The sequence below is a fragment of the Ursus arctos genome, unplaced genomic scaffold, assembly GCF_023065955.2.
Source record: "Ursus arctos isolate Adak ecotype North America unplaced genomic scaffold, UrsArc2.0 scaffold_16, whole genome shotgun sequence".
In the NCBI taxonomy this organism is placed as follows: Eukaryota; Metazoa; Chordata; class Mammalia; order Carnivora; family Ursidae; genus Ursus; species Ursus arctos.
The window spans coordinates 24,951,582-24,970,966 of NW_026622830.1; the positions used below are offsets into that span (position 1 = coordinate 24,951,582).

Here is a 19,385-nt window from a genome sequence, read left to right on the forward strand (position 1 = left end):
GGAGTGCCAGCCCCATCCCCATTCCTACCTCAGGTGGTTTCCTGGGACAGGTGGATTCTCAGCCCCAGCCAAGGCCTCCTGAGCCCCTGGCAGGTGTCGAAGCTGCTTTATGAGGCTCCCAGGTGTGCAGGGCCCGCTGTGAAGGGACCCAGGGAGGGGCGGGTTTGCCTGTGGTTGCAAGTGTTTTCCTTGCAAACACGGCCTTTGCCAAAATGTTTCATCCCATGTGTGTGGTGGGGCTGCCACGTACCCAGGCTGCTGCCAACGGCTACAAGACCCTGGGGATGGGCCGCTCCGGGGCCTCCTAGGCCAAGACATCTCTGGAAAGAGGACTGCTCTTCAGGGGACCCCCTCATCACCCCAGCCAGGCCTGGCCAGGCCCAGGAGGACGTGGATGCCCCAAGTCAGGGGGATGACTCACTAACCTCTCGGGCCTGGCGCCCCTAAGCTCCCCCAGAAACGTGACGGTTTTAGGAGGAGCTGGAGGCTACCCGAGCCCCAGCCCCAGTCACTGATGGAGCCCCGCTCCTGGTCACACACGGAACCTTGACTCAAAGGGCAACGGACGAGAGGGCGTGTGGCCGACCCGGTCCCTGCCGCTTCACACCGCAGCCTCCCTCCAGATGCCTATTGCTCACAATCGACGCAGCCATCGTCCCTTTCCGCGTCACCGGCTCCAGCCCGCGCCCGGCTGCCTGCGGCCCGAGCAGCTGTGCGTGCACATGCGCCTCGTATGTATGTGCGGATGGGGTGTGTGCGGTCACGCACAGGCATACGCATTAGGTGCTAACGACTAGCATCAGAGGAAAGTGCGTGCGAGTGTGTACGTGAAGTGGCCGTGTCAGCGTGTTGGCTTGTGTGACCTGCCCGTGTGCGTGAACCCACATGAGTGCAGGTGTGGGAGTTTTGTGTATAGTGTGCGTATGTGGGCTCGGTACGCTGAGTGTGTCTGTGTGTGTGTGGCGTTAGGTGCGTGTGTGTGAGTAGTTGGCTGTTTCCTGGCATGAGCGGGGCGGGGGTGTGTATGCGTTTGTGCATTTACTGTGCGCGGGAAGTGATAGCATAACCGTAGGGAAAGCCCACCTGTTCCTCTGCATGACTCAGCTGGGGTGTAGGCACAAAGGACTCGGAGACTTCTCCCACTCCAGAGCCCTTCATGGCTCCCACTGACTCCACACCAGTACCAGGCCCAGAGCCCACGCCCACCGTGTACTGGATCCCCACTAGTCCCCACAGAACTGCCAGGGACCACAGACACCAGCAAGCCCTCCCCTGAAAGCACAGAGCCCCCCTGCCCTGTTCGTATGCCAGAGACTCCCTCACATCCCACTCCTGGCCTCCTGGCCCTCACTGCAGCCGGGGCAAACAGCGGACTCAGTGGAAAGGGGCACAAATATTGACCAAAGCCACTCTCAGTGTTTGCTCTTGGCATGAACGCTTCCTCTTCCTCGACATACCCAGCGCTGGGCATATTGACTGACGGCCAGTGGATACAAAGGAGGGAGATTCTCACCAGCCCCTTCGGCCCACAGCAGCAGCCAGCATGGTTGGATGAGCACCTGCGACGTGCGAGGCGGTCTGCCAGCCACTCCCTCCTCCCCAGGGGTGGGAGCCGGTTCGGTTCGCCCTCGGAGCCGGTGCCCGGGACATAGCAGGGGCGCAGTTAGTATTTGTTGAATGAAGGAATGAATGAATGAATGGACAACTGAAAGACCCTTGTACCAAGTCTAGTGGCAGCATTTCAGGGCTCCCCCTTCACCGAGTATTCCCAAGGGGTGCTGTCTTCGTTTCCTATCGCTGCTCTAACAGATTATTACAAAACACAAGCCTATCATCTTATTTTTCAGGAAGTCAGAAGTCCAACATCCATGTTGCTTGGCTGAAATCAAGGTATTGGCAGGGCTTTGTCCCTTTCTAGAAACTCTAGGGGAGGGTTCGTTTCCCTGCCTTTTCCAGCTTCCAGAGGCTGTTTCACGGTCTGCCTTAAGACCTCGTCACCTTCAAAGCAGCAAGTTGGGCTGAGGGTTCCTTATGCTGCCACCCACGTCCCTTCTGCTTCCCTCTTCCATTTACCGGACCCTTATAACACTGGCCTTGCCTGGATAAGCTGGGATATTCTTCTGTCTCCAGGTCAGCTGGTCAGCGGCATTAATCTCATCTGCAAGCTCCCAGTCACCTTTGTTCTGTACCCTAACACGGTCCCACGTTCGCGGTTTAGTGTGCAGACCTTCCTGAGGGGCGATTCTTCTGCTTGCCACAGGACCTTAGCCTAGCATTTGAGCAACTGCCACCAGGGGCAAAAGGAGTTCATTTCAGCTTCACAATCCAAATAAACTCTCCATTGGCAGGGCTGACCAAAAACAAAACAAAGCAAAACAAAAAAACCATAGCCAGACGTTTCCACCCTGTTCTGCTTTGATTTTGCACCGGGAAACGTGGAACTACTAGAACGAGAGCGTATAGGTTATTCTGTGTTGTGCGAAATGTCCACGTGAGCAGCCCCGCGTTGAAGACGTCTTCACGTGCAGCCTGAGCAGGCGGCCAGTCTGGGCAGCCTGGAGCAGGGAAGGGGCCGGGGGCGCGAGAAAGCACGGCCTGGATATTGGGGCCTCCTGAGATACTGGCATGGCCTCAATTTCCTCATCTTGAAAGTGGAAAGTGGGTCAGAATGGGTTCATCCAAGGGAGTTCCAGGGCCGAGCTGGAGACTGGCAGGGCCCCCCGCCCCACCCCCTGCTCTGTGAGGTCACAGTGCCCACAGCGCCACCTGACCCGGGGAGAGCCGCGGGGCCCCTTCCAGGGAACGCTAGGAGGTGGCGGCAGTGGCAGCCGCTCCCCCTCGCCGACTCCCAGAGAGCCCAGCACCACTCCCCCGAGATCTCCTAGAGAAGAGAATCAATGCCGCGGTCCTCAAGGAGCCCCGTGGACCTGTGCGACCATCCTGAAGACGCCAGGCCCAGGAGGTGAGGACGGCAGCCCCTCCCTCTGCCTGGTTCTTGGCAGTTTACAAAACGCTGGCCCTCTGGCCTCCCCCCGGAGGTGAGCAGGCGTGACCGACACCCGCACAGACGCAGCGGCGGAGCTCAGGGAGGTTTGACGGGGGCTCCCCTAAACTCTCCCCGCCGAGGGAGTGGAGGGGCAGTCATCCCCTCCGCCCGTGCTTATTGAGCACCTACTGTGTGCGGGCGCTGGGCGAGGTGCCGGGGACACGGGCTGCACCGGGCAGATGAGCTCCCTGCCCCAATGGAGGTCCCAGTCCAGCGAGGGACGCGGCCGGTAAGTGTGGAATCGCGTGCCTCTGCCGTCCATCTGCCCACCCACGGGCCCCCAAATGGGGTCTATATTCCAATCCCCCTGGGTGAAGGGGATAACTTATTAGAACTTCAGTGTATATATTTGTAGCTCACCCCCTTTTCATTTCTATTACTCAGGAATGTATAAATAAATTTGCACATTTGAAAGAGTAAATAATATATGTGGTATTATATATATGATTTCTTAATAAAGAAACATAAATGCATCAGGGGAGGGCATAATAATAAATGCTTAGAGACCATTGTCTTGAGAAATACAGGAAATTTGTTATCTCACGCACTAAGAGGTCCTAAGCGGTGCGTGGCTCCAGAACACGTCAAGTCCGTGGGTCTTCACTGTCCCCTGAGACTCAGGTCCCTGCCATCTTTTTGCTCTTCCTGTTGGCCTCCCCGCTGTCACAGCTGGCTACCACAGTTCCAGGGGCCCAGAGAAGCATGGCTGTCTAGGTGCAAGGAGAGTGGACCTTGGTTCCTGTGGGTCTCACTTTAGCGAGGAGAAAGCCTTTTCCAAAAGTGCCAGACCCCTATGCCCAGCCCACCCCCACCCCTGCCCCCTGCGGACCTCCCCCCACCAAGCCAACCACAGCAAAGGCACTGGGAGTACCAGAGCAGGCTTAGAGCAATCACGATTATCGAAAATCGCACGGGGTTGGAGGGGACAAGGGACAAAATCAGCCTCCTGCCAGCAAGGGGAGGGGTTGGCATTTGGGTGATAACCACCGGTGACTACCACAGCAGACGGAGTCCTTTCCTCAAAGGAGACTTGGGTTTGGGGTCCGTCAGACCCAGGTGTGTCCCTGATGGACTGGCTGGCGGTCTTGGGCAAACTTCTCTGCACCTCGGTCTCTCAATCTGGAACATGGGGACACGGTGTTTCTTGAAAATTATAAAATGCGATCGTAAATCTTGTTATCCCCAGGGTCGCCCCAAGAAGCCGGAACACCTGCAGGATAACAGAGGACACTTTGTCAAATGCCAGTGAGCAGGGAGGGGAAGGGGAGCCCCGGGGTCTTCGTGAACAGCAAGGGGCCGAGGCTCAGACATGCCTAGATGGGCATCCTGGGGTCATCCAGCGAGGGCCGGGGTGGGGAGCAGGGAGGGCCGCACCAAGCCCGGGGTGCTCCCCTGGTGTCTGCAAGGCACCGTGCCCCCGAGGCTGGCCCTGACGTGCAGCCCCCTGCTCCCTGCAGGTGATGCCTTCGTGCTGCCTATCCGCATCCACGCCCCGGCCCCGGGCCTGACCCAGTGCCTGCTGGCGTGTGTGTGTACGTATTTCCTCAAGACCCGCCCTGGCTGGCAGTGTGGGCCTGGGAAGAGGGCAAGGCCTCAGGCCAGGCTGACCTGGGCGGGTAAGGCCTACGCTAGGCTGCAGGCGAGGGAGGGAAGTCAGCAGGTGTCGGGGTGCCATTCCAGCCAGGATCTCTTGGGTGGCTGGAGAGAGGGAGTAGGAGGGAGCAGGGTCACCCTGGGCTCGATTAGGAAATTGAGAGGGTCTCCCAGCAATAGGGCCTCGCCCCCTGCCAGGCTTTGTAGGATGAGAAGAAGGGTGCGGCTGCTCACTGCTCTCCTGCCTCCCTTGCAGCCTGGATCACCTGCCTGGCCTGCTTCCTGAGGACCCAGCTTCACCAGATTCTGTTCAATACCTGCAGGTAAGCGGAGGCAGGAGAGGCGAGGCTGATGGCGGCTGGGAACACGCAGCTCGTTACCATGGCAGCCCCCTCACTGGTTTGAACCTCCTCTTGATCACCAGACCGAAGAAGCCATCCCAAACCTGGTTTTGGTCATATCCCCTTGCCTCAGAACCCACTGTGGCTCCCTCCTTCGCCTGCACCTTTCTGGAACCCTGTCCCACGCTTCCTTTCCGAGCTGCCTCATTATGTGTCCTGCTGTGGACTCACTGGGCCAGCAAGGCTAGTGTTCTCACCCCCTGGGCCTGCTATTCCTATTTCTGCCCCAGTACCTTGGCACATGCTGTTTTCCTGCCTGGAATGCCTGTTCCATCCTTTCCTTTCACCTCTCTTGTCCATGCAAACTTCTCCAAATTCCTGCAGAACTTTCCGCCTCATTCATTCCCTTAAGAGTTTGCATTCTAAACACTGTAATGCCTACTCTGGGCACAGCTTTGACCGTCACCACTCCTGAGCTCCCAGTCAAGGGAAGGCAGGCAGGCAACAAAACCAGTGGTAAGGGGAGCGGGGCAGTGTTGCTCTGGAGGTCTTAGGAGGAGGGGATAGTCGTTAGCACTGGACCCTGAAGGATGTGCTTCCCAGGACAGAAGGGAGGGAACAGACAGTTAGTAGATGGAGAAAGGGTGTGAAGAGGATGTGGGTGACCACTGCTAGTGGATCTCTGATGGCCCCAGATACTGGGGTAAGAGCTTTCTTCCCCCTGTGATGCTGTGCAACCCCAGGACTCGGTCAGCATCTCGGAGGGGGTGTCTCACTGCCCAGGGAGGGTCCTGCCCTTCTCGGTGGGAAAAGGGCAAGGGCCAGGCCAGGACTCACTAGCCTGTGCAAAGTCCCTCTTCACCTTGACCGCTGCTGCTCTGTCTTCCAGATGCAAACTGTTCTTCCAGAAGCTCATGGAAAAGACAGGTGTTCTGGTCCTCTGTGCTTTTGGTACGTCTCCAGAGCCCTGCCCCAACCTGGGGAGGGAAAGAGTGAAGGCTCTGACACTGACTATGTGACCCTAGGCAAGACAGTGACCCTCTAGGAGCCTCAGTTTCCCCATCTGTCTAATGAGTGTTGCTGTGAGGAGTGAATTAACTGATGACCAAAGAAATTTTTTGAAAGCTAAGAAAAGCCTTGAAAACTGTAAAGTTCTCCCCCAACCATGGTCTGATCATCATTACTCACTTCCGAGTTTTCTGTGGCTTCCTTCCGACCATCAACCATCGCTACCACCTCCCACATCACAGCTTTACTTTCCCAAACAAAGGGATCTGCTCCCTCCGCTCAAGCATACTGGCCCAGGGTTGTGGCGTTGGGGGCGGGGGGAGAGAATTTCCTAGGAAATTAGAAATTCCTAGGAAACTTAACCCAACAAATAAGATTCTTTAAAGTAATGGCTTTATTGAAATATAATTCGCTTACCATAAAGATCACCATTTTCACGTGTGTAATTCAGTGGTTTTTAGTATATTCACAGTCCTGCACCCATCACCACTATCAAATTCCAGTATTTTCACTACCGCCACAAAGAAATTCCCCAGTCCCTAACGTTGTTTCCCCATTCCCCCTCCCCCCAGATCTAGGTGATAAACCACTAATCTACTTTCTGTCTTTATGGATTTAACTATTCTGGACATTTCATATAAATAGAATCATACCATACTATGGGTCTTGGTGGTTTCTTTCCCTCATTGTGTTCTCAAAGTTCATCCATGGTGTAGCACAGAGCAGCATTCGACCCTTTGTTATGGCTGACAGTATCCCACTGTACGGCCATGCCTCATTTTGTCTGTCCGTTTATCGTTTGGTAGATATTATAGTTGTTTCTGCTTTTTGACCACCGCTAATAATGTTCCGGGGAATCTTCCTGTAAGATGTCCGTGTGGACGTGTGTTTTAAATTCTCTTGGGTAGAGGCACGAGGGTGGCTCCATCAGTTAAGCGTCTGCCTTCAGCTCAGGTCATGACCCCGGGGTCCTGGGATCAAGTCCCGCGTGGGGCTCCCTGCTCAGCGGGGAGTCTGCTTCTCCCTCTCCCTCTCTCTGCCGCTTCCCCTGCTTGGCTCTCTCTCAAATAAATACATAAAGTCTTTAAATAAACAAATAAATAAATCCTCTTGGGTATATATTTAGAAGTGGAATTGCTGAGTCATGCTGCAACTCGATACTTAACTCTCTGAGCAATTGCCAACCTTTTTTCCGGAGTAGCTGCGCCATTTTACGTTCCCACCAGCACGTAGGAGGGTCCAATGTCTCCAACACTGGTTATTATCTGTCTTTTATTTTAGCCATTTGGGGAGGGGGTGGAATGGTAACTCATTGTGGTTTTTATTTCATTTTCCTAATGGCTAATGATGTTGAGCGTCTTTGCGTGGCTTATTCGTCATTTGTAGATCTTCTTTGGAGAAATGTCTATTTGGACCTTGGCCCATTTTTAAATTCGGTTGTCTTCTTGTTATTGAGTTGTAAAGATTTCTTATATAGTCTGGATACAAGTCCCTTATCAGATACACAATTTGCAAGTATTTTCTCCCATTCTGTGTGTTGTCTTTTCACTTTCTTGATGGTGTCCTTTGCGACACAAATTTTTAAATTTTTAAAAAAGATTTTATTTATTTATTTGAGAGAGGGAGAGAGAGAGAAAAAGAACGCACAAGCTGAGGAAGAGGCAGAGGAAAAGGGAGAAGCAGACTCCCCACTGAGCAGGGAACCCGATGAGGGACTTGATCCCAGCACCCTGAGATCATGACTTGAACCGAAGACAGACACTTAACCAAATGAGTCACCCAGGCGCCCCAAATTTTTAAAAATTTGATGAAGTCCAGCTTATCTATATTTTCTTTTGTCGTGTATGTGCTGTAATGTCAGATGCAAAAAACTATTGCCTCACCTAAAGCCAGTAAGACTTACTCCCACTTTTTCTTCCAAGATTTGTATAGTTGTAGCCCTTACATTTAGGTCTATGATCCATTTTTGAGTTAATTTTTGCATATGGTGTGAGGTAGGGGTCCAACTCCATTCTTCTGAATTTGGACATCCAGTTGTTACATTTAGTAAAAAGACTATTCTTTCCCTTCTTGAATTGTCTGGTGCCCTTATTGAAAATCAATTGATTATAAATGGGAGGGTTTATTTTTGGACTGTTAATTGTATTCCCTTGATGTATACGTCTATCTATGTGCCAGTAACTACCCTGGATTGATTGCTATAACTCTGTAGTGAGTTTTGAAATCCAGTTTGAGTCCTCCAACTTTGTTCGTTTTAAATTATTTTGGTAGTTATAGTCCTTTACACTTCCATATGAATTTTAGGATCAATTTTTCCATTTCTTAAAAAAAGGCTACTGGGATTTTGAGAGAGAATGCGTTGATTCATAGATGAATTTGGGGAGTAGTGTCACCTTAACAATATTAAGGTTTTCAATCCCTATGGGTTTTCTTTCCATTATTGATCTATCTCTATGTCTTCTTTAATTTCCTCCAGTGATGTTTTTTTTTCAGAGTGCAAGATTTGCACTTCTGCTAAATTTATTCCAACTATTTTATTCTTCGAGATCCTATTGTAAATGAAATTGTTTTCTTAATTTCATTTTCAGATTGTTTATTGCTTGTGTTTAGAAATATAATTGATTTTCATTTACTGGTCTTGTATCTTGCAACCTTGCTGAACTCATTTATCACTTCTGACACTAGGCAAGACACCCCGTCTCAGATACTTTAGGATTCTGTATGCAAGATTATGTCATCTGCCTTTTATTTCTTTTTCTTGACTAATCGACCTGGCTAAAACCTTCAGGACAATGTTAAATAGAAATAGCAAGAGTAGGAGCACCTGGGTGGCTCAGTCGTTAAGCGTCTGCCTTCGGCTCAGGGCATGATCCCGGCGTTCTGGGATCAAGCCCCATGTCAGGCTCTTCTGTTGGGAGCCTGCTTCTTCCTCTCCCACTCCCCCTGCTTGTGTTCCCTCTCTCGCTGGCTGTCTCTCTCTCTGTCAAATAAATAAATAAAATCTTAAAAAAAAAAAAAAAAGAAATAGCAAAAGTAGGGGCGCCTGGGTGGCTCAGTTGGTTAAGCGTCTGCCTTTGGCTCAAGTCATGATTCCGGGGGTCCTGGGATCGAGCCCCACATTGGGCTCTCTCCCCAAGCAGGGAGCCTGCTTCTCCCTCTCCCTCACTTGTGCTCTCTCTAACTCTCTCAAATAAATAAATAAAATCTTTTAAAAAAAAAAGAAAGAAAGAAAGAAAGAAAGAAAGAAAGAAAGAAAGAAAGAAAGAAAAGAAATAGCAAGTCTAGATATACTTGTCTTGTTTCTTATCTTAGGAAGAAAGCATCCAGTCTTTTACTGTTAGATATGTTATTAGCCCTGGGTTTTTCGTAAATGGGCTTTATCAGATTGAATGAGTTCCATTCTATTCTTGGTTTGTTGATTGTTTTATCATGAACAACGAATAGGTTTTAAAGACTTTTAATAATGGCTTGAGTGGTGGGATTTCAGGCAGCACAGAGATCGTAAAATTCAGGGAAGACCATCTCCTTTTCTTCTCTCTTCATCAGTTATCCTCAGTAGAATTGGGACAGGGCAGGGCGACGGGACATGGATTATTTGGTTTGTGTGAGACACTGTGCATATGATATCGTTTGATCATGAAGTGGATATTACTGTTATTCCCATTTTACAGAGGAGAACATTCAGGTGTGGACAGACTAAGTACATTCTTCCACAGTTGTGCAATGTTGGTACCAAAGCTGGGATTTGAATCCAGATACCTTAACACCAGAACCTAAGCTTTTAACCTTGCATCTTAAATGGCTTACTCCCATTCTCCTGGCCCCACAGGATTCTGGATGTTTTCTATGCACTTACCATCCAAAATGGAAGTCTGGCAGGTGAGTGTGTGCTCTCTTCAGGCCCCCTCACTGACTAACCTCACCCCAACTAGGCCAGGTTGCCTCCATCAGCTTCTCTCACTCTCACCACATCTGGACACTGATCAGCTCCTGCCTCATCCCAGCCCCAGATCTCTGCCTCTGCCATGCCACCCACCCGGAACCCACCTCTCCCACCACAATGTGACTTTAAAAGACCAGATGCAATAGTCCTTCTTCTTACAGAAGGACTCTCTTGTCACTTACTCCAGAGGTGACCTTTCTTTTGCCGAGTCTCCCTCCTCAAGTGGAGAGTGAGGATGGAACAGAGTTCTCTCTCCACACGAGGCAGTTTGTTCTTCGGCTCAAATAAAATGAGACATTTACTTTGTGGTTCCTGGGGAGGAAGGAGGAGGAAATCAGTGGCCAAAGATCCCTGTCAGAGGACAGTAAAGAGTCTCAGAAGGCCTAAAGAGAAAGGGGATCTGAGGAGCTTGTCCCTCCCTCTCCTCTTCTCCCCTTTTAGACTCCTTCATATACTTCAAGATCCAGCTAAAGTGTCACTTCCCTCAGAAATTACAGGGCGAAGTGATGACATTGCCTTTTCCTCCCACAATTTTCTGTAATCATGAGTGCAGTCTTCTGTAATCATGACTATTTTCCCAATTGTATTGGGAGCTCTTAAAAGCAGAGCCAGGTCTGATTCACTCCAGCGATGTCCACCTCGGGGCTGGGCACAGGGTTGCCACAATCAGTGTTGGCTGACTGGATGATCAGATGGAAGTGTGGAATGGAGGGAGAATGGATGGGACAATGGAAGTAATGGATGCAGGGATGTGGGGAAATGGCTGGGGGGATAGATGGATGGATGAATGGAAGATTGGATGGATGAGAAAATGGACAGATGGGAGGGCAGATGGGATATACGGGTGGGTAAACGGATGGATGGATGGATGGATGGGTGGATGGATGGATGGACGGATGGTTGATGAGAGGTTGGATAGATGGGAAAGTGAATGGATTGGTGAAAGGGTCAATATATAAGGTAAGTTAGATGGATAGGAGGGTGGGTGGATAAGGAAGTTTGGATAAATGGAAGAGTAGATGAGTGGGGAAGGGTGGTTGGTTGGGATGGTGGATGGGTGGAAGGGTGGATGGATGTGGACGAATGGATTTAAAATGGAGGGTATATTGGATTTTGGGTAGATGGTGGGTGAATGGATGGAAGAGTAAATGGGAGGGTGAATGAATGGATGGATTTATGGTTGTGGGAGAATGGATGGGTAAAGTTCTATTGGGCCCAGATTAGGCCATCTGAAAAAGATTCTTGCTTTCCTCAACACCCTACCAGGATGACAGCATAAATAGTCCACTGCAGAGCTTGAGGTAAGAAGAATCTGCTAAATAGTCTTATTATCATTTAAAAACCAGAACTGTATCTAGGGCCTGTGATGTATTGGCTAAGAATGTGGGCTCTGCAGTCAGATCAACCTAAGTTTAATCCCAGTTCCCATACTTCGTTCATGGCTCAGTTTTTGCAAGTTACTTCACTTCTCTGAGCCTTTGACTTCTCATTTATGAGATGAGGCATCACACCCACCTTGCTCTGGGTAATTATGAATGTTGAAGAAGATGTAAACTGTCCTGAATAATTCCTGGCCTAAGGTTAGCACTCAGCAAATGGTAGCTGAGTAGAAATTTTAACCAACAAGATACCACCTGGTGGTAACATCCTTAATTGCAAACAAAATACTCAGGAATATTTGGAAGGAATAAGTTGAATTTAAAAATATCTGATGTAGAAGGAAGAGCAAGAGTAATATTTTAGAGATAAGAACCTGCTGGATAGGGCCAGGGATGGGCCCAGGAGAGTGAGAAAATGTGAGGCTAATTCTTTGTGGGCTGACTGACAAAAGTATAAGTTAAGGGTGACAATAGCAGCCTCGCAAATCATTCGGTCCATGTTTTAATTCCTTCCTCGTAAGAATGTACCAGGAGAAGGTGCGGCATCACACTGGGGAAATCCAGGACCTCCGAGGTAACATGACCCAGCTCATTGCCAAGCTTCAGTTGATGGAAGCCATGTCAGACGAGGTGAGATACTGGCCTTCTGCTCCCAAACATCTGACTTCTCTCTTTGTTTAATTCCTTGTTTCCTATTTCTCAAGTTTTGGGGGAGACTTATTAATTTGTTTAGAACTTGCACATTTGAAAATATCTTTATTTCACCCTTGCATTTGATTGCTAGTTTGGCTGGGTATAGAATTCTAGATAGGAAAGTTTCCCCTGAAAATTTTGAAAGAATTCCACTATTGTGTTCTAGTTACACTGTTGCTGTTGAGAAGTGTAGTCGTGCTATTATTGGTCCTTTGAGTATGGTTTGTTTGTTTGTTTGTTTGTTTGTTTTTTCTATCTCTGGGAGTTTGTAGGATGTTCTTTTTATTTCCAATGTTCTATATTTAACCTGCTTGGGTGGGGTGGCTAAGCTTATTGGATCTATGGGTTGATGTTTTTCAATAGTTTTTTAAATTTCTTAGCTATTATTTCTTAAAATATTGTTTCCTCCCCTCCTGGGACTCCAGTTACATCTATGCTAGACTGTTAGATTGTGTTCCACATAATTCCTATGCTATTACCTGGTGTTTTTGATTTTCATTCTTTTTCTCTATGTGCTTAAGTTTTGGATGTGTTCTATTTAAATTTCTTCAGGTTCACTAATGATCTTGTATTCTGTTCTGTCCAATCTACTATTAAATTTTTTCCAGTAAGTTCTTAATTTCATACGTTGCATTGTCTAGTTCTAGAATGTACATTTGATTCTTTTTCATAAATTTTAATTCTGTGGTGAAATTCTCCAACATCTCCTCTATGTTGTCCATTTTTTTCTTCTATTTAACATATTGTCATAGTTATTTTTAAATCCTTGTCTGCTGAATCCAATATTTGGATCATCTATGGTGTTTCTCTATTGTCTGTTTTTCTTGGAGTATCAATCAAATGGTCTTGTCTCTTCATGTCCAGAAATTTTTTAGTGTTTTTCCTGGACATTGTATACAAAAGAACTGTATGCTCCAGATAATTATAACTTCAATAGAGAGAGTTATCCCTTTTCTTTGTAAGGAAGATGAGTATACTGATCACTCCTATGTAAACCTTTAGTGAGCTGGTTCAGACCTAGGTTCCAATTTGTGTAAGATTTCAATGTCCTGCCCATGCAGCTTCATACTTTTGGTAGATGTCTTGATGGGAAAGACTGACTGTATGTCTAAGGCTTCTCAGATCTCCAATTTTGTCTTCCAGTCCTGCATCAATGCAAAATCTCTGATCCCAGGGGTTACCTTCTCTGCCAGGGGTAAGCTTGAATTCTCAGCCTCTAATTGAGCCCATAATTGGTTTAGGGCCCTCAACTGCAGCTGCAGCTTCTCAGTATTGATTCACCACTCCTTCTAGGGCCATGGTTCTCAGAGTGTGGCCCCCACACCAGCAGCATCAGCATTACCTGGGAAAATATTAGAAATTCAAGTTAATGGGCCCTCCTCAGACCTACTGAGGATGGGAACCAACTGTCTGTGTTTCAACAAGCCCTCCACAGGGTTCTGATATATAGTCAGAAGATGTTTGTAGGGCTTTAATCTCTTGCTTATTTTGTTTTGAGGTCCCCTCACTGAAAGGGATTTGGTTTCCCAAGCGTTGTGAGACTGGGAAGTTTTACTCTGTCTTTCAGAAGTTTTCAAGGTAGCTCTTTAGCCTCTTCCATAGTTTTGGGTTTCAGTTAACATCTTATGGGGAAAACCGTTCAGGTTTGAGGCTCATCAAGTCTCCAGTTTTGTCCCGTTAGTCCTGTGTGACTATTAAAATCTTTGCTTCTTTCTCTTTCACCAGTAGCAGCCCTTGTTCAGCCTAAGCCCACGTCTTCAGCTTATGCCCAGAATTATCAAATGCCCCCCGGGATTAAAATACTGTCAGTGAATTTCAGAACGGTTCTCTCCTCTCTAGAATTTTAATCCCTCTGGTCCACATCGCTCCCATAGCTCAGTGGTGGCTTTAAAATATGATTTAGTTGCATCTGCCTTCGGCTCAGGTCATGACCCCAGGGTCCTGGGATCAAGCCCCGCGTCGGGCTCCCTGCTCAGCAGGAAGCCTGCTTCTCCCTTTTCCACTCCCCCTGCTTGTGTTCCCTCTCTCATTGTCTCTCTGTCAAATAAATACATAAAATCTTTTTAAAAATTTAAAAAATTAAATATGATTTGGTAAACTATCTGGCTTTTCCTTGTTGTTTCCAGTTGGGAGCACTGATCCTCTATAACTTATTACATCTCACCTGGAAGCCCTGCATCTCACTTTACATCTTAAATGTCATGATAATTTGCCTACCGGGCTGGCTACCCTTGGTGCTGTTACAATGTGGAAACTCACGTACGTTAGTCCTAAAAAGTGTTCTTTACCCATGTGATTAAATGGGTGTTTCCCCCCAGCCATATTTGCTTTATTCTCATTTTTGAAGTTCCTATTATTTGAATGTTAAATTCCTGAACTTATCCTCTATTTTTTTTCCATTTCTCCCTGTTTTCTTCTCTTTCTTTGTTCTGAAATTGAGAGCATAATCTCAGCTTTATCTACCAAAACTTCTATTGGGTTTTTTAATTCTGTTAATATATTCTGAATTCCTAAGAATTTTCTTTTTTGCTCTCTGGGGTGTTCCTTTTCATAGATTTCTATTCTTGTTTTATGGATGCAATATCTTTTCTTACCTTTTGGAACTTAGGCGGTTCAGTAAACTTTCTGAGTTTTCACATCTACAAAACAAATCATAATCACTGCCCTGTAACTCCGCGGCTAGTCTAGTTACTAGTGCCACACAGCGAACCACTCCAAAACCTGGTGGAGCCAAATAGTCATGTTATTATGCTCACAGATTCCGTGGGTCAGGGATTCAAACAGGATGCAGTGGGGATGGTTTGTCACTGCTCCACAATGTCTGAGGCCTCGCCTGGGAAGACTTAAAGCCTGGGGTGACTTGGCAACTGTATCTGGACCCATCTGGAAGCATTTTCACTCGCCCGTCTAGAAGTTGATATTGGTTATCAGCTGGGAACTCAGGGTTGTTGACTGAAGCACCCATACATGGGCTCTCAGTGTTGGGTGGGCTTCCTTGCAGCATGGCCTCTGGCTTCCAAGAGTGAGCATCCTCAGAGAACCAAGTAGAGCTGTACCCCCTTTTAGGCTTAGCCCAGAAGTCACACAGCATCTGCCATAGCCACAGGCCCACCCAGTCTGATGGGAGGGAACTTGAGCCCTGCCTTTCAACGGACAGAGTATCAAAGTCATGTTGAAAGAAGAGTGTGTTACAGGAGACTGCGTTGTGGCCATTTGGGGGAAATACAATCTGTCATAGTTTTGAAGAGTCTAATAAAAATAACAGCCAGGATTTACTAAGTACCAACTATGCTAAATGCTTTGCAATCTTTATCTGGCAGGAGAGTGTAGGAGCTAAGAGCCCAAACACCAGGACCAAACTGCCTGGCTCTGACTCCTACCAGCTGTGTGACCTTGCACACGCTACCTTTTGTGCCTTAGTATTCTTAGCTTTAAAACAGGGGTGACCATAGCACATACCTCCTAGGGTTGTTGTGAGGGGATAAGAGTGAATGTATGTGACACTGAGAATGTCCTGGCATACAGTAGCCACCTTACAAGTCCTGGCTGTAATCCTCACAGCAGCAGGAAGGGGACATGGTTATTGTTCCCATGTTACAGACAAGAAAGCCAAGATTCAGATGGGCGGTAACTAGCCCAAAGCCCCCCCGCAGCAGTAAAAGTCTGTCTGACTCCAGACCCCCTACCCCTTCGCTTCACTAAGAGTCCTGTCCCACGTGGGACGCCCTGTCACAGTGCACGTGGAAGCACTGAGGAAACCCAGCAGGGAAGGGGGTAGGGATGGCTCTGTGTCACCTGGGCCTCCTCACGGTGTGGTGACTGCGTGGTCTTGTGCCAGGACCAGTCATGGTCTCCACATGCAGGGGTAAACAGTTAAGGACAAGAGAGCTCCTGCGGCCGCCTGTCACCTGGTGTGAACACACGCATGGACATGCTCTGTCAGAACACATAGCCCACAGCTTGTGTTTTCTGCCTCCTCAGCAAAAAATGGCCCAGAAAATAATGAAGATGATACAAGGAGATTTTATTGAAAAGCCAGACTTTGCCCTAAAGTCTATAGGTACGTGGCTCCCCCTCGCCCCCCGTACCCCAACAATCTGCCCGCATCAAGTTTCCCCAGAAACCCTTCAGAAGACGGACTTCAGCTCTGGTCTGGAGCACTCCCTGCTCCCGGGAAGTTCACGGTCAGAGCTAACCGCTGCCCCTCCCACCCCGATGGTTTTCTTGCTACACTTTTCTGTTGCCTCGAAAGGGGGGCTGAAGCAGGGAGAGGAGGCCCCCCACGACCCTGCCCCCCACTCACCATCCTCCAGACCCAGAGGCCAGCAGAGCCGCACCTGCCCCACGTCGGGGAGACTGACCACATAAAAACCAACAGGGGCCCAGTTGCAGGTGGGAATCAGAGCTGTGGAAAACCAGAGGTGCCTGGGAGAGAGGCCGGGGGCAGAGGGGTGTGCGGGAAGACATTCGAGATGACACCTAGCCAGGATGGAAGAGTATTCCAGACCCAGGGGAACCCCTGTGAAGATACCTCTGTGGGGACACAGCAGGAGCGCGCCAGAGGCACACGGAAGGAGGCCAGACGGCCCCAGCTGACCCGGGCCCAAGGGCATGTGGGGTCAGAGGGCATTGGCTTAAGCTGCAGGAAGGACTTCCATGGGTTGATTCATTTCCACCTCACAGGCTTGCTGTGATGTTAACATCGCTATTGTTTCCACCCTTCTTACTTCCATTTCCCAGAGACCCTGAAGTCCAGAGAGGGCCAGTGACTCACCCAAAGCGCTGGCCTGGTGCATCGTCAGTGCCCAACCAGACACCCTCCCTCCCATACAGGGGCCTCCATCGACTTTGAGCAAACATCAGCCACGTACAACCACGACAAGGCTCGCTCCTACTGGAACTGGATCCGGCTGTGGAACTATGCACAGCCCCCGGACGTGATCCTCGAGGCAGGGGGGCTGGGGGATGAGGAGAGAGTGGCAGGGGTGTGGTCAGGGTTCCGGGAGCAGGACCTGGATGGGGACACTGGGGGTGCACACAAAGGGGGTGGGGCTCTGGGGTGGGGGGAGAGGTAAGAACAGGAGACAGAGACGCGGCTGGGGCAGGGAAGGGACAGCCTGCTTTGGCACTGGAAGGGGCCCCCACCCATCCCTCAAGACTTGAGGGTCAAAGAACCCTCATGGCCCCAAGCAGGCCCCTGGCCTCCCTGTGCTAGGCTGAGGAGGACGTTCATCCTTGCTGCCAGCAGTCAGGGGAGCTTCTTGGAGTTGGTGATGCTTGAGCTAAGCTTTGCAGATGGAAGGATCTGGCTCATCCAGGAAGCAAAGGAGGTCTGGGGAGCCATGGTGGGATGAGGAATTCACCTTCACCCCCCCACCCAGCGTGGTCCCCATTGCACCTGCCCCTTCCAGCCCAACATGACGCCTGGCAACTGCTGGGCCTTCTCGGGTGACCGAGGCCAGGTGACCATCCGACTGGCCCAGAAGGTCTACCTGTCCAACCTGACACTGCAGCACATCCCCAAGACCATCTCCCTGTCAGGCAGCCTGGACACTGCTCCCAAGGACTTCGTCATTTATGTGAGCACACCCCAGCAGGGAGCAAGGCTTAGCTAAGGGGCGGCCTCCTATGGTGGGACTCCAGGCACTCCGTATGTGCAACCCCACAGGCTAGAAGGTCTGGATGAGGCTTTGTTAAGGCTGAGGGTGACCAGGTTCGGAGGTGATCACAGCCCTTGAGGATGGGAGGGAAGCAGCTACCTTATTTCAAGCCAAGCTTTTCAGAGCTAGTTTGGTCTTCAGAGGCCATTGACAAGGAAACTGAGGTCCAGAAAAGGGTCAGGGAAACACCCAAATCCTACAAGTCAGTGATACAGTTAGAAGAGGACCCTCAGACTTTTGATTCCCAGTCCAGTGCTCTTTCTTATCCATTATTCTGTGCTGCAATGGAATAATGCCCAAAGAGGTAGGGAGTTCCCCATCCCAGGAGGTATGCAAGTCTCAGCTGGAGAAGGCAGCACCCTCTGAAGGCCCCGTCCGTACCTGATACTTTCTCCTTGGTTCTGATTCTACAGGGCATGGAAGGCTCTCCCAGGGAAGAGGTGTTCCTGGGGGCGTTTCAGTTTCAGCCGGAAAACATCATTCAGATGTTCCAGCTCCAGGTACCTGAGACAAGCTGCCCATGTCGAGCACAGACTGAACGTACACCATGTGCAGGGCTTTCCCCAGGGAACCCCATTTTATCCCCAGGAGCCTCGGGTGTGCACAACTGTCACTAGCCCACTTGACAAGGGAGGAAACTGAGGCTCAGCATGTGGAGCCACTGCCCAGGGCTGAAAGTGGGACCCCGAGGAGATCCATCCAGCTTCTAGGATTACATCACCCACCCACCCCACCCCACCCCTGCCCTGGAGCCCGCCCACTGCAGTTCCTCCCAGGGACAGCAGATGTGGGACAGGAGGGGCCCTCTGGGCCAGGGCTGCTGCTGGCTTCCAACTCAGCATCTCCATACTGGGAGCTGCTCCTGCGCTAATGGAGGCCTGGAGGGGCAGAAGTTGGGGACAGAAGCAGGACATGAGGGGTGGCCGGTAGAATGGCCCTGAGACTCAGGGGAATGTCTAAGCTTGGGAATCAGGCTGACACTGACCCAAACTCTGACCCCACAAATCTGCATGATCTTGGGCCATTCCCTTCCTCTCTGGGCCTCAGGTTCCCCTTTGTAATTCCCTGGAAGGTTCAAAGCATCCAATGAGATCTCAAGGGCCAAGGCCCCAGCTTTTGCACTGGGCTCCATCCCCTCGGGTGGGGGGCAGCGAAAGAGAAGGAGGCAGTACTCACTGAGCGTTTACCAGGTGGCAGGCCAGCTAGCTCCAGGATCTGGTTTCATGCCCACAGCAAACCTGGGAAGCAGCTGTTAATGCGGGGAAACTGAGGCCCCAAGGGGGCAGTGATTTGCCCTGGGGTCCCACAGCCATATATGCCGGGGCCCCAAGGCTGGGACACTTTCTCAGTCACAGTATATCAGTCCTTCTGACCTCAGCGCCTTCCATCCCAGCCCCTGAGTATCAATTTCCTGTGTGGCTTCAGGACAGTCCATTCCCCTCTGTGAGCCTCAGTTTTCCCACCTGTGAAATGGAAGGGTTCCTTTCCACTCCCAAACACCCCTCTGGACAGGCAGAGTGGAAGCCAATGGCTCCATGTCTGTGAGTCTTTTCCAGAACCAGCCTGTCCGAGCTTTTGGGGCTGTCAAGGTGAAGATATCAAGCAACTGGGGGAACCCACGCTTCACCTGCCTGTACCGAGTGCGCGTGCACGGCTCTGTGACCCCACCCAGAGTGCCCTAGAGAGCAGCCGAACTAGAGCCCCTACCCCAAGAGAGATTAA

The 19,385-nt window shown here is 50.0% G+C and overlaps 1 protein-coding gene across 1 annotated transcript; it reads left to right on the plus strand.

Moving 5' to 3' along the window:
* The first annotated feature begins 2,897 nt into the window (after nt 1-2,897).
* Nucleotides 2,898-19,385, plus strand: SUN5 (Sad1 and UNC84 domain containing 5). The gene is given in 14 exon segments (XM_026502857.3): nt 2,898-2,962; nt 4,233-4,291; nt 4,504-4,578; nt 4,896-4,962; nt 5,870-5,931; nt 9,818-9,867; nt 11,198-11,232; nt 11,832-11,940; nt 15,985-16,063; nt 16,837-16,952; nt 17,415-17,582; nt 18,077-18,163; nt 19,220-19,330; nt 19,332-19,385. Coding segments are annotated over 14 exon segments (1,137 nt in total).